Source organism: Danio rerio, chromosome 14 (assembly GCF_052040795.2).
Source record: "Danio rerio strain M-AB ecotype USA chromosome 14, GRCz13ab, whole genome shotgun sequence".
In the NCBI taxonomy this organism is placed as follows: Eukaryota; Metazoa; Chordata; class Actinopteri; order Cypriniformes; family Danionidae; genus Danio; species Danio rerio.
The window spans coordinates 49,625,822-49,640,486 of NC_141034.1; the positions used below are offsets into that span (position 1 = coordinate 49,625,822).

Here is a 14,665-nt window from a genome sequence, read left to right on the forward strand (position 1 = left end):
GGTAAAAACCTAAACAAAAAAAAAATCTGAAAAATGAGTTGTGTGTAATAACAATAGAGTGAAACAAGAAGAAAGTCCTGAACAACTGAATTGTATTTAATACTTTATATAAAAGGCTTGTTTGGTGATGGCAGCTTAAAGACGCCTCTCATATGGAAAATAAAGTCACATGAATTGCTCAGGTGTGAGTTTTTCACAGACTTAAACAGAATGTAAAAATCTTGATGGTTCTGTAGGCAGGCCCGGATTGGCTAATCGGGAGGACCTGGAGAATTCCCAGTGGGCCGGTCCGTTTTTTTGTCCGCGAGGGCCGGTGTCTCTAGCTGCTTGCACTCTCAGCAGTCGCACTTTTTTCATTTATGTATTTATTTGACCATAGTCTCACACTTTTTATTCATTATTTAGCCGCTCCTCCGCTCTTATAAATTGATGTAATTATGAAAAATGATGTAACTATCATTCGACCCCAAACAGCGGTACCTTAGTTAATATAAGAAGTCTAATAATTAATATTAATGAATATTATACCTGCTCAATGAAAATCAGTGATAATCAGAATCAATGATTCACTACATTAATAAACCTGACATAACTTGATCAGAAATCTAAAAAGGGAAGAAACCCAACCCAAACGACGATTTACAAAAGCCGTCCAGAAAAGAAAAGCATAAGCCCTCGTCCGACTTTTGACTGCGTTTTCGGATTTCGCCGCATTCTCGCCCCTTCACGAACTTGTTTGTTTTTATTTTTTGGATTCTGTTTTTCATCTTACCTGATTTCTGGAACCGCTCTTTCCCGGACTCGAACCCGGCGTGGCCGCGACCGGCTCCTCCTCCTCCAGGCCTCCGCTCCGCCTTCATAACACTACGAGCTAAGCAGACAAACTGATTGTGGCGGGAAAGCCCTCCACACGGAGGTGAGCCGTCAGCCGGCGAGCACGAAAAAAAGGAGCGGTGTCACCGTCCCGTAGCGTTCACTCGAAAAAATTTAATGCGGCCATACGTACCTCCTGCCACGTAAATCGCGGTCTTGAGAAACGTCCGCGAGGCTACGTTTTCAGAATGAGCCTGGGTTGAAAAAACACATTATAGTATTTTATAGTAAGTACGATAGCGTTTTACATACGATAACAGTTCTACAGTGACTTATTATAGTCATTACAACTCCATGTAAATGAATGCTCCAGCATACTGTAGTACAGGGGTCACCAATCTCGGTCCCGGAGGGCCGGTGTCCCTGCAGAGTTTAGCTCCAACTTGCCTCAACACACCTGCCTGGATCTTTCAAGTTTACCTAGTAAGACCTTGATTGGCTTGTTCAGGTGTGTTTGATTAGGGTTGGAGCTAAAATCTGCAAGACACCGTCCCTCTGGGACCGAGATTGGTGATCCCTGCAGTAGTATTTACTATAGCGAACTGATAAACTGTAATAAATAGTGTAGTATACCTTAGCTTGTACTACAGTAAATTGTGTTGTATTATAGTATAACATACCCCATGTAGTTGTAAAAAAATACAGTATTAGTTTTTGTATTACCATAGCCACAACAGGTTACTTTAAGTCAGGGATGTCCAAACTCGGTCCTGGAGGGCCGGTGTCCTGCATATTTTAGTTCCAACCCCAATTAAACACAACTGAACCAGTTATTAAGCTCTCTCTCTAGGTATACTACTTCTTGGAAAGTTAGCTCCAAGGAAGTTGGAGCTAAACTATGCTGGACACTGGCCCTCCAGGACCGAGTTTGCACACCCCTGGTTTAAGTACTTTAAAACACTTCAATACTGGCTATAAATTACTGCACTATTTTGAATGTGGGTTGTCCAGTTTCACTTGTATATGTCATGTAAATTCTTCTTCTGTCCTACTGTAGGTGGGTCTGAATGTACTGATCCAGAAATCCAGCAAGTTTAACCCTGCCACCAGACTCTTCATACAGAGGTTTATCCCCTTCCCCGCTGTCGGTGTGTACAGATACAGAACCACGTACAGTATTTCTCTTGATTCAGCAGAGTTTTCAGTGTTAAACTGCATGAAGCTCCACCTGCTGACTGTGTGAAAGCATAACACTTAGAGTCACTACTACACTATAGTTAAAACACAATGCCGTTTGCTGCTTCCCAGTTCACATACATATACGTTTGTAGTATATGCCCTGTCAATCATCCACACATCATCCACGTTTCTGTCATATTTAATTTCCTACATTATTGGAGAAGCAGCAGCAGGATCTCCCATTCACAAGTCTTTCATGCAGAGGAATCTCCTCAGGTCTTTGGATAATTATGCATTCGGATGTTAAGGTTTAAATTACAATTTAAAAATCACTTTTGCTGTTTGCTTAAACTAATTATTTAAAATAAGCTCAAATGACTTAATTCTTAAGTTTTTGGGGGGACAAACTAATTGTTTTATGTTCAGTCCACCTAAATTAAAATAAATCTGTTTGTGCTGGGACAACATGAAGATATTGTTTGGAACCCAGACTTTTTTTAACAGTGTATTACTAGCTGGTCTAAAAATACTATATCAAATTAAACATTTGTAACATTATTATTATTATTTAACAATATTATTATTAATAATACTATAATTACAAAAGAAGATAATTTGAGAAATGCTAAAGACTTGTAGATATTGACTTCCATTGTACTTTTAGGTCCTACTATGGTTGTAAATTGGTACTGGTTTTCAACATTCTTCAAAATATCTTCTTTTTTTGTTGAACAGACCAAAACTCAGATGGTTTTTGGGAGAACTCATTCATTCATTCATTTTCTTTTCGGCTTAGTCCATTTATTAATCTGGGGTCGCCACAGCGGAATGAACTGCCAACTTATCCAGCACATGTTTTACGCAGCGGATGCCCTTGCAGTCGCAACCCATCTCTGGGAAGGAGAACTCATTCATTTATTCATTTTCCTTTAGCATAGTCTCTTATTTATCAGGGGTCACCACAACGGAATGAACCGCCAACTTATCCAGCATATGTTTTACACAATGGATGCCCTTAAATATAAAATAATACATTTTTCAATAACCTCCCCAAACATTTGAACGGTTGTACTGTATATGCTTATATATTGGATTTTTACCTTAAAAGCGGTTTTATTTCAGCTAAGGAAATATTTATTAGTTTTCCTTAAAAATTAGGTAACTTTTATTTATTTAAAAAAATTATAATTTAATTGGTTAATACTTACTACAATAGTTAGTCGTTGATACTAAAACCTGAGTTTACATCAGAATATTTTCACTTAAAGCGGGAGAAATAAGTATTGAACACGTCACCTTTTTTCTCAGAAAACATATTTCTAAAAGTGCCGTTGACATGAAATTTTCACCTGATGTTGATAGCAATCAATGAAATCCATATATGCAAAGAAAACTAATTTAATTAGTTTACAAATGAAGTTATGTGTAATTAATAAAATGCAGGGAAATAGTATTGAACACATGAAGAAAGGAGGTGTAGAAAGGCAGTGAAAGCCCAGACAGCAGCTGAAATCTCTCAATAGTTCTTCAGTAACCTTCTGCCCTTCCTCAGTGTAATGAATATTAGCTGCTTCAGTCCAACATCTACATTAGCAGGATGATGAAGATGAAACCAGGGTGGACATTTCAGCAAGACAATGATGCAAAACACAGCCAGGAACACTCTCAAATGCTTTCAGAGAAAGAAAATCAAGCTGTAGAATGGTCCAGCCAATCATCTGAATTAAATCCAACAAAGAATACAAAATAAAGATCAAATTTGATAGACGAGACCCACAGAACCATCAAGATTTTTACACTCTGTTACAGTCTGTGAAAAACTGACGCCTGAGCAATGCATGTGTCTTCATTCTCCATATGAGAGGCGTCTTTAGGCTGCCATCATTAAAAAAGCCTTTTATATAAAGTGTTAAATAAGTTTTAAGTAGTTCAGCACTTTCTCCTTGTGTTATTCCATTGTTATTACACACAACTTATTTTTCAGATTTTTTTGTTTTGTTTTATTTTTATGTTTATATTGTTTGAGTTTTTACCAAAATCTGGTTCAATTCCATGTCAACAGCTCCTTTAGAAATATTATTCCCAGGAAAAAACATGTCATGTTCAATACTTATTTTCCCCGCTTTATTCATGCAATATTATCAAGATATATTAGACACCTGATGTCATGGGGTATTTAGCAAGTTCACCATTAATATCCATGTATCGATTATTATTTTCAGCCAGTGCAAACATCTGCAATGTGGCTCTAATGAGACACAATGAGCTGTCGGAGGGAATCGATGTTTTGGACAGCGATGGGAATGTGGTGGGATCCTCACGGATTGCTGCCAAACATGTGCGTATGTTTTCCTGGAGCAGGTCACTATCCACATTGTTTTATTGATATTTAATATTATTATATATGATTTCCAAATGCACAAATGTTAGGTCTTGTCTTTCATTTTTTGTGTCATAAAATCATTTTGTGTTTTTTGTTTATATATTTTTCCTCAGGCACTGATAGAGACGGCGCTGACACGAGTTGCTCTACCGCTGCCAATCTTTGTACTTCCACCAATAATAATGGCCTTCTTGGAAAAGTAGGAAGTTACTTTTGCTTCAGTTGCATTTGATCTATTAAGGAATAGATTATGATTACATTCTACTTTATAATTACTTATTTAATAAATCATATGTAAAAGTTGAATTTTTCAAATGTTTCCTAAGTGCTGTTTAACGGATAGAAAAAAAATCACAGGTTTTTAAAACATATTAATTATAATAACCAATTTTTTTATAAATAATTAATTTTGTTTGCCTTGATGACAGTACATAATATTTTACTAGCTATTTTGCGACTTAAAGGGCCATTTTATTATTTTTTAAGAGGCTAATAATATTGAACTTAGCATTTATTTTTTAACTCTTTAATTCCAGTCAAACTAAAATAAATATATAATAGGAAATACTGCTTTGTTAAACATCCCATCAGAAATATATATATATATAAAATAAATTTCACAGGTGGACTAATGATTGTGAAATAAATTAATATAGCACATATGAGTAAATCTCTCACAAGTCTATCTTTTAAATTAAAAATAATATTTTATTTGTGCATATACATTAGTTAAGTTAGTACTGAAGCCAAATCTGGAATATAACAAAATAACTTATGATAATGTTAACGGAGAGAAAAAAAATCACAGATTTTTAAAACATATTCATTATTATAACCATTTTTTAATAAATAATTAATTTTGACAGTACATAATATTTTACTAGCTATTTTGCGACGTAAAGGGCCATTTTATTATTTTTAGGAGGCAAATAATATTGAACTTAGCATTTATTTTTTAACTCTTTAATTCCAGTCAAACTAAAATAAATATATAATAGGAAATACTGCTTTGTTAAACATCCCTTGAGAAATATATATAAAAAAAGAAATTTCACAGGTGGACTAATGATTGTGAAATAAATGAATATAGCACATATGAGTAAATCTCTCACAAGTCTATCTTTTAAATTCATATTTTTACTAGGATGCAATACAATATTTTATTTGTGCATATACATTAGTTAAGTTAGTACTGAAGCCAAATCTGGAATATAACAAAATAACCTATGATAATGTTACAAAAATTTGTATGTGATGTACAGTTAAAGTCAGATTTATTAGCCCCCCTTTGAATTTTTTTTTCTTTTTTAAATATTTCCCAAATAATGTTTAACAGGGCAAGGACATTTTCACAGTATGTCTGATAATATTTTTTCTTCTAGAGAAAGTCTCATTTGTTTTATTTCGGCTACAATAAAAGCAGTTTTTATATATTTTTTTTTATTAATTTTAAGGTCAAAATTATTAGCCTCTTTCAGCTATATATTTTTTTCCGCTAGTCTACAGAACAAACCATCGTTATACAATAACTTGCCTAGTTACCCTAACCTGCCTAGTTAACCTAATTAACCTAGTTAAGCCTATAAATGTAAATTTAAGCTGTATAGAAGTGTCTTGAAAAATATCAAGTAAATTATTATTTACTGTCATCACGCCAAAGATAAAGTAAGTCCTTTATTAGAAATGAGTTATTAAAGCTATAATGTTTAGAAATGTGTTGAAAAAATCTGCTCTCCTTTAAACAGAAATTGGGGAAAAATATAAACAGGGGCGCTAATAATTCAGGAGGGCTAATAATTCTGACTTCAACTGTAATTATAAATTTATTATACAGTAAGATGGGAGATGTCCCGCATTTATTAGGGATGCGCCAATATGAAAAAACAATAAAAACCTTATAAAACACATGCATAATGCATCGGAAGGGATTAAAATGACTAAATTAATCTATAAAAATAATAATACTGGCTTTCATTTATCAGTAAATCAGGAGGGCTAATAATTCTGACTTCAACTGTATATGTAAATGTATGTTTGGAAAAATTATTACATACAAACTTTAAAAAGACAAAAAAAAATCAAGTAAAACAAAAAAATATATCAAATTTAGTTGAAATTTTGTTTTTGCAATTTTTAATTTTTTTTCAATATTTTCTTGAATTTAAAAATATTATCTTTCTATTTCTAGACATATTTTAAAAAACAAAATGTTATTTTAATAAATATATATTTTTAAATAAATCTGTTTTGTTCAAATACACCACAATATATTACCTATATTTACTGAGAAATAGATAAATAAATGGGGTGTACTCATTAATGCTGAACGCTGTGTGTTTACTATATATACAGTTTAAGTCAGAATTATCTTTGCCATGATGACAGTAAATAATATTTGACTGGACATTTTCAAGACACTTCTGTTCAGCTTAAAGTGACATTTAAAGGCTTAACTAGGTTAATTCGGTTAACTAGGCAGATTTGCGTAATTAGGCAAGTTATTGTATAATGATGGTTTGTTCTGTAGACTATCAAAAAATATATAGCTTAAAGAGGCTAATAATTTTGACCTTTAAACGGTGTTTGAAAAATTAAAACTGTTTTTATTCTAGCCAAAATAAAGCAAATAAGACTTTCTTCAAAAGAAAAATATTATCAGACATACTGTGAAAATTTCATTGCTCTGTTAAACAGAATTTGAGAAATATATATATAAAAAATGGGGGGCAAATAATTCTGACTTCAACTGTATATATACTACCGGTCTAAAGTTTGGGGTCAGTAGCATTTTTAAATGTTTTAAAATAAAAAAGCTTATCCTGCTTACCAAGGCTCAAGTTATTTAATCAAAAATAAAGTAAAAATTGTGAAATGTTATTGCACTATTAAATAAAATAGTAATATAGAGCATTGTTTTTAGATAATTTATTGGTCAGAATAGCACATTTGTCTTTGTTGTGAATTAAAATTAGAGGAATTTCACAAAATTTTGTCTTCAAATGAATATAAACATCTGAAAACATTTTTGCTACTTTGCACATTCATGCATACAGTTCAGTCAGAATTATTAGCCCCTCTTTAAATGTTTTTTTCTTTTTAAATATTTCCCAAATTATATTTAACTGAGCAAGGAAATTTTCACAGTATGTCTGATAATGTTTTTTCTTCTGGAGAAAGTCTTATTTGTTTTATTTCGGCTGGAATAAAAGCAATTTTTCATTTTTAAACACCATTTTAAGGACAAAATTATTATTACCTTTGCTATTTTTTTCTGGATAGTCTACAGAACAAACCATCGTTATACAATAACTTGCCTAATTGCAATAACCTGCCTAGTTAACCTAATTAAACCAGTTAAGCCTTTAAATGTCACTTTAAGCTGTATAGAAGTGTCTTGAAAAATATCTAGTCAAATATTATTTACTGTCATCATGGCAAAGACAAAATAAATCAGTTATTAGAAATGAGTTATTAAAACTATTATGTTTAGAAATGTGTTGAAAAAAATCTGCTCTTCATTAAACAGAAATTGGGGAAAAATATAAACAGGGGCGCTAATAATTCATAGGGGCTAATAATTCTGACTTCAACTGTAATTATAAATTTATTATACAGTAAGGTGGGAGATGTCCCGCATTTATTAGGGATGCACCAATATGAAAAAACAATAAAAACCTTATAAAACACATGTATAATGTGTTAAAATGACTAAATTAATCTATAAAAATAATAATACTGGCTTTCATTTATCAGTAAATCAGCCTATACAGTTGGATTTTTTTTTTCTTTTTCAATTATTTCCCAAATGATGTTTAACAGCGCAGTTATATTTCCTATAATATTGTTTCTTCTGGAGAAAGTCTTTATTTGTTTTATTTCGGCTAGGATAAAAACAGTTTTTAATTTCTTTAAGCCATTTTAAGGTCAGTATTATTAGCCCCCATACGCAATATTTTTTTCGATAGTCTACAGAACAAACCATCATTAAACAATGACTTGCTGTAATTATCCCAACTCGCTTAGTGATTACCGCCTACAGTAATTAACCTAGTTAAGCTTTTAAAAAAAGTCACTTTAAGCTGAATACCAGTACCTTGAAAAATATCTGGTAAAATATGTTTTATATATTTTATTTATAAATTATGTTGAAAAAATCTTCTCTGCATTAAACAAAAATTGGGGAAAACAATATACAGAAGGGCTAATAATTCTGACTTTAACTGTACATCAGCCACTATTGTACTGTACCATAGTAAATAACAGTAAACATCTGCTCATCTGGACTCTTACTGTCCTCCGTCAGGCTTCCTCTACTGCAGGCTCGTCGCAGGCTGATGCTGCCCGTACACAGTCTGGTTTGTCTTCTGGTCTTTGGTTTGTCCTTGCCGCTGGCCATCAGCCTCTTTCCTCAGATGTCAGAGGTACTGCAGCAAATCCTGCATCGCTTCTACAGTAAACACTCAATGCAGCGCCTTTCATTTCGCCTGTCCACCTCTTGCCATTAATCTTCCCCTGCGTGTGTGCTCTGCATGAGAAATATTTTGCTTGCTAATCATTCTTTGCTCCTCAGATCGAGGCATCTCACCTTGAGCCGGAAATTGCCATGGCAACAGATTGCAAGGTGCTGACTTACAACAAGGGCCTGTGATGAAGACGAGAGGAGTTTAATCAGCTGCAGACGACGGTGCAAACAGTGGCTGTGTCTGAAATCAACACCTATACCCTTTAATAGTGCACTGTTTGAGGGAGCAGCCATTTGTAGTGGTGCTTTAAACCATAGTGGTGGATGTTTAATCAAAGCACAGCAATATTAGGGGAAAATCGATGTACGGTCAATGATATGGAAGTCCCTTTCTGCCAGGTTAAAAAAAAAAGCCTGCCTTTAAAAGTCAACATTATGAGATAAAATGTCCAAATTGTGACTAAAAAGTTGAAATTTTGAGTCTAAATTCTATTTTACTGTCAAAATTGTGATTTGTAAAGTCTAAATGATAACTTAAAAAGTTGAAATTATGATTTTGCTTATTGAAATTATGTTATAAAATGAAAGAAAGAAGTCCTGACTTAGTCAAAATTATTATTTAAAAAAGTTGGAATAAAATGATGACTTAGCAAGTTGAAATTATGAGATAAAATGTCCAAATTATGAGTCAAAAGTTGAAATTATGAGATTTATTTAAAAAAAAAGTCTAAATTCTAATTTACTTTACTAAAATTACTGAAATTATGTAGTCTAAATTATGAGATACTAAGTCAGAATTATGATGTAGCAAATTTAAATAATGATATAACTAAGTTATGACTTATGACGAAATTATGACACATTTTCAAACAGAATAGTTTTAATTCTGATTTACTGTCAAAATTATGAGATAAAAAGTTGAAATTATGATTCAGCAAATTTAAATTATGAGATTATTTTGACAGTCAAAATTATGATTTATAAGGTTTGTATGAGATAAAACATTTAAATTATGAGATAAAACATCCAGTTTATGACTTAAAAAGTCAAATTATGAGATAAAAAGAAGGAAAGAAATTCTGACTTAGACAAAATTATTATTTATAAAATTGATTTGAGATAAAAACATTTCAATTTTGACTTAGCGAGTTGAAATTATGAGATAAAATGTCAAAATTATGACTTAAAAAAATCTAATCATGAAATAAAAAGTCAAAATTATGACGTAAAATGTAGACATTATGGCAGTCAAAATTCTGATTTATAAAGTTTGTATGAGATAAAAACTTCAGCAAATTGAAATTATGAGATAACATTTTATTAAATTAATAAATAATTTATTAAAAAGTCAAATTATGAGATAAAAAATAAAAAGTATGATGTAAAAAAATTATGGTAGTCAAAATTTTAAAAATTGTAATTGTTTTTTTTTATTATGACTTAAAAAGTCTGAATTATAATGTAGCAAACTGAAAATATGAGAAAAAAAATTAAATTATGACTTAAATTCTGAAGTCAAAACTATTAGAATAAAAATAAAAATTCTAACTTTAAAAGTTGAAAATTTGATTTAGCAAATTGAAATTATGAGATAGAAAAGTTAAAATTCTCACTTAGTCAAAATTGTGGTTTAAAAGGTTTGCATAAGATAAAAAAAAACATTTAAATTATGACTTAGCAAGTTGAAATTATGACAAAATGTCAAAATTATAACTTAAAAATTCTAAATGAGATAGTCAAAATTATGATTTATGGTTAAAATTATGATTTGTAAAGTCAAAATAATGAGACAAAACTATGAAATTATGACATAAAAAGGTTGAAATTGTGTTTTAGCAAATTGAAATAAAAAGATAGAAAAAGTTTCGATTCTGACTTAGTCAAAATTATGATTTATAAGGTTGGTATGAGATAAAACATTTAAATTATGACTTAGCGAGTTAAGATTCTAAGATAAAATGTCCAAATAATGACTTAAAAAGTTAAATTATTGATTAGAAGTTATGATGTAACAAATTAAAATTATGAAATAAAAAGTAGAAATTCTGACTTAGTCAAATGTATGATTTGTAAAGTTAAATAATGAGATATACTGAACAAATTATGAGTTAAAAGTTGAAATAATTATTAAGCAAATTTAAATTATGAGATAAATAGTTTACACTCTGACTTAAAAAGTAGAAATTATGACAGTAATTAAATTATGATTTAGAAAGTTGGTATTATGAGATAAAAAAATGATGACTTAGCAGATTTAAATTACGAGATTTAAAAAATCTAAATTACGGCATAAATTGAAATTACAACAAAGTTGAAATTATGGCTTAGAAAGTGATCGTTTTGACTTTTTAAGTCCAAAGTATGATTTCTAAAATAGAAATTATAAGACAAAAGTCAAATATTTTTCTTAAAGTACAAATTCTGACTTTTAAAGTTGAAATTCTGAATTATTTTCTCATAATAATGAGAAACCTTCTCAAAATAATGATAAACTTTCTCAAATTACGAGAAACTTTTGTTATTTTGACTTACTTGTTGCACGCAAATCTTGATAATTGTCTTTATTAATTTTTTTCTTGCCTGGAGGATATGGACTTCCACACACTGGCAAAAGTACCCATAATTATTATTAATATTCCACTGTGAGAGTTTGTGCGGCAAATGAATTTCTGCATCAGACCACAAGGCGGCGTCCACATGGGAATCCTATCTGTGTACGTTTCTAAAAGAATAATTATTTAATTGTTTAATTATCAGCATTTGTATACATGACAGAAACCACAATACTTTCATTCCATTACTAATGGACAGCTCACAAGTATATAACTATCACAGGGGCTGACCAGGAGGATGAGGGATTTATCAACAAGCAAAGCACAAACAAAACGGCATCTTTTCTATATTAGTGGACTACTGTAGAGAATAGTGAATAAGGGTGTAGAGATGATTTCAGATACTGCCAGTGTTGAGGAGGACAAACACTGCAACACTCTGAGCAATATTAACCAGCTAAACCTTTTCCTTAACCGCTGAGCCATTCTTCAGCTGCTGATATAGTAATAACCACAGTGTTTACTGACAGGGAGAAAACAAGGCCTTATATTAAATAACTTTGGTATAATAAAAACACACAAATTATTATGAACAATAAGGGTATTAATAGTAGGTAAGTGCAGCATTATATTAAATTCTGATTCTGTTGTTATTATATGGTCGGTGAATGCACTTTAATGACAATGTAATTAACTTTGTGCTTATTTGCATGTCGCACTTAATACTTTACTATTGTTTTTATGTGTACTTGTACAGTTTTAACCCTCAAGTATTCATATTTCTTTGGCTATATTAACCAAATATACAATTTGAAATTGTACTTTTTTGAAGAAGTGTGCTTTTTTAACCACTGAATAATTCTTTGGTGTTAAAGGTGAAGTATGTACGTTTGACACATGGGGCTCTATTTTGACGGTCCATGCGCAGAGCGCAAAACGCAGGGCGCAAACGCTTTCAGGGCGTGTCAGAACGCATTTTTGCTAATTTACGGACGGGAAAATCTGCTTTACGCCATGGCGCATGGTCTAAAAGGGTTGAGTTTATTTTCTTAATGAGTTATAGGTGTGTTTTGAGAATAAACCAATTAGAGTCTCATCTCCCATTCCCTTTAAGAGCCAGATGCGTCGCGCCATAAGCGCATTCGCTATTTACAGGACGCAAAGTAAGTCTAAGTGGAAAAACTGAGCATTTCACAAGCAAACAGTTTTTTTTAACAGAAAACTCTTAAACAGAGCATCTACTGCGTGAGAATGAGAGATAATGGATCACTTTCGCTCTTGGATAGGGAAACCTTTACGCACAGACATCAATTAGTCTATAAATAATTAATTGCGTTTGTTAAGCGCAAACGAATAAATGAACAATAATAACGAAGTGTGCTCAAAAACCTGACTTATATCCTAAAACGCATGCTGTGCCCCTTATGGTCTAAAACCTGACAGGTGGGCAAATAAGCTTGTTTTTAATAAAACAAATATAAATATGGATATAATAAATAATACTGCTAATAATAATAACATTATACAAAAGCAAATTGTTAAGAATGAACTAAAAAAGCTTCCCGAGATGAAGAAGACATAAAAGCAGTGATTTTTCATATTTATGTTGGCTATAAAATAATGTCTTGTAATATTTTAATCCTTTATATTTATATTCTATATCTATTCTTATTATATCCTATATATATCCTTAATATTTACATTTTTATCATATGTAAAGATATTTGCCTATTGCTCTCTTGTGCGTATTAAGCAGTGTGTAAGCGAGGCACAACTCTGCGCCGGAGTTTAGACCGGGTTTGTTTGTTCTAATGAAAAATCTATTTTAGTTTCTCAAAATAGCAACGCGCCAGCAGTGCGCCTCAGAACGTCTTCCTTTTTATACCAGAACGCTTATGGGCGCACAAATGAGCGCTAATGCATTTGCTATTTAAACAGCGTAGACTTAATTTACTTGCGCCAAGCTGAAACCAGCAAACAAGTATTGCACTGCGCCTTGCGCCACATTGCGCCGGGTGTATGATAGAGCCCTTGGTATTGCACTCCTGGATCAAAACAAATTTTAACTTGGCTCCTCCTCTGACGTGTTCACTCAAATGCAGGTTGCCAGATTGATGTGAGTGTGCTTGACTACCTTAGGAGCACTCTAGCTTAGAACTATAATCGGGCCATAAAAATTAGGCCCGATAGGGCCCGAGCCCGACAGGTATATTTTGATTACCAGCTTTATGAAGCCCGAACCAGTTTATAGCCTGACATTATTCAAATGTACACAGTCACACAGCTCTTTTGTCTTTTTTGAAGAATGAGTCGTTTATATGTGTTTTAACATTATTTACATAAATTGGAACAAAGAACTAAACTAAGTTTCAATTCAATTCAGCTTTATTTGTATAGCCCTTTTACAATGTAGATTGTGTCAAAGCAGCTTCACATAAATGGTCATAGTAACTGGATCAGGGTAGTTCAGTTTTTAGTGTTTAGTTCAGTTCAGTTTAGCTGGTTTAAAATCATTTCTGAGAGTCCAAACACTGAAGAGCAAATTAATCGATGCGCAGCTCTACAGATCCTGAACCATGCAAGCTAGAGGCAACAGCAGAGAGGGAAAAAAAACCACCGATAGGAGAGTGAAGAAAAAAAAACCTTGAGAGAAACCAGACTCTATTCGGCACGACCATTTTAATTCCTTCGCTGGCCAAAAGTCTTGTGCAGAGCTGCAGTCTCAGAGGTGGAGGCTGGAAGCTGGCCTCAGCGAAGACTCGTCTGTCCCTGGAGCGTCACTGGAATCAGTCTCATGCTCTCCACTCCCCCATGACCACCAGCGCAGCAGCACCTCAAGATACGGCCTGGTCCCGGATATGGACCCCTTCGAATCATTTCGTCGCTTGTCTTGGATCCAATCAGTGACTCCGCATAATCTAAGGACCTCAGGATGAGTATCTGTATCTGTAAATCCTCTGTAACATCGTAATCTCAGCACTCTAACTAGGCCTGCGTACATTTAGCCTTTAAATTGGCCAACACATCAATAAATTAAGTCTTTCTTAGCAAATTAAATTAAAATGAATGTTAAATGGTGATGAGTACTTGGCAATAATGAAATAAAGATAAAGGCTCTGCAGGATTTATTTAGCCAATTCTCTTCACAATCTGGCCTTAAGGTGACAGGGAAGCTGAATTTTAAAAGAATAATGCCAACATTAGCCTGTATCCTCTATCTACATTATGATTTTATGGTTTAATTAATATTTATTTATAATTTAAAAGCCCTTTACT

General features: G+C 32.5%; 1 protein-coding gene across 5 annotated transcripts in view; it reads left to right on the top strand.

Moving 5' to 3' along the window:
• sfxn5b (sideroflexin 5b) overlaps positions 1–12,210 on the top strand; it is a 29,679-nt gene extending 17,469 nt beyond the window's left edge. For 4 of the 5 annotated variants that reach the window (NM_001030163.4, XM_087280586.1, XM_087280588.1 and 1 more), the window contains 5 exon segments: positions 1,871–1,961; positions 4,215–4,330; positions 4,489–4,574; positions 8,679–8,796; positions 8,946–12,210. In NM_001030163.4, the coding sequence (NP_001025334.2) occupies positions 1,871–1,961; positions 4,215–4,330; positions 4,489–4,574; positions 8,679–8,796; positions 8,946–9,023 (489 nt within the window). In that variant the 3' untranslated portion in view covers positions 9,024–12,210. 5 annotated transcript variants of the gene reach the window in all.
• Positions 12,211–14,665: the final 2,455 nt, after the last annotated feature.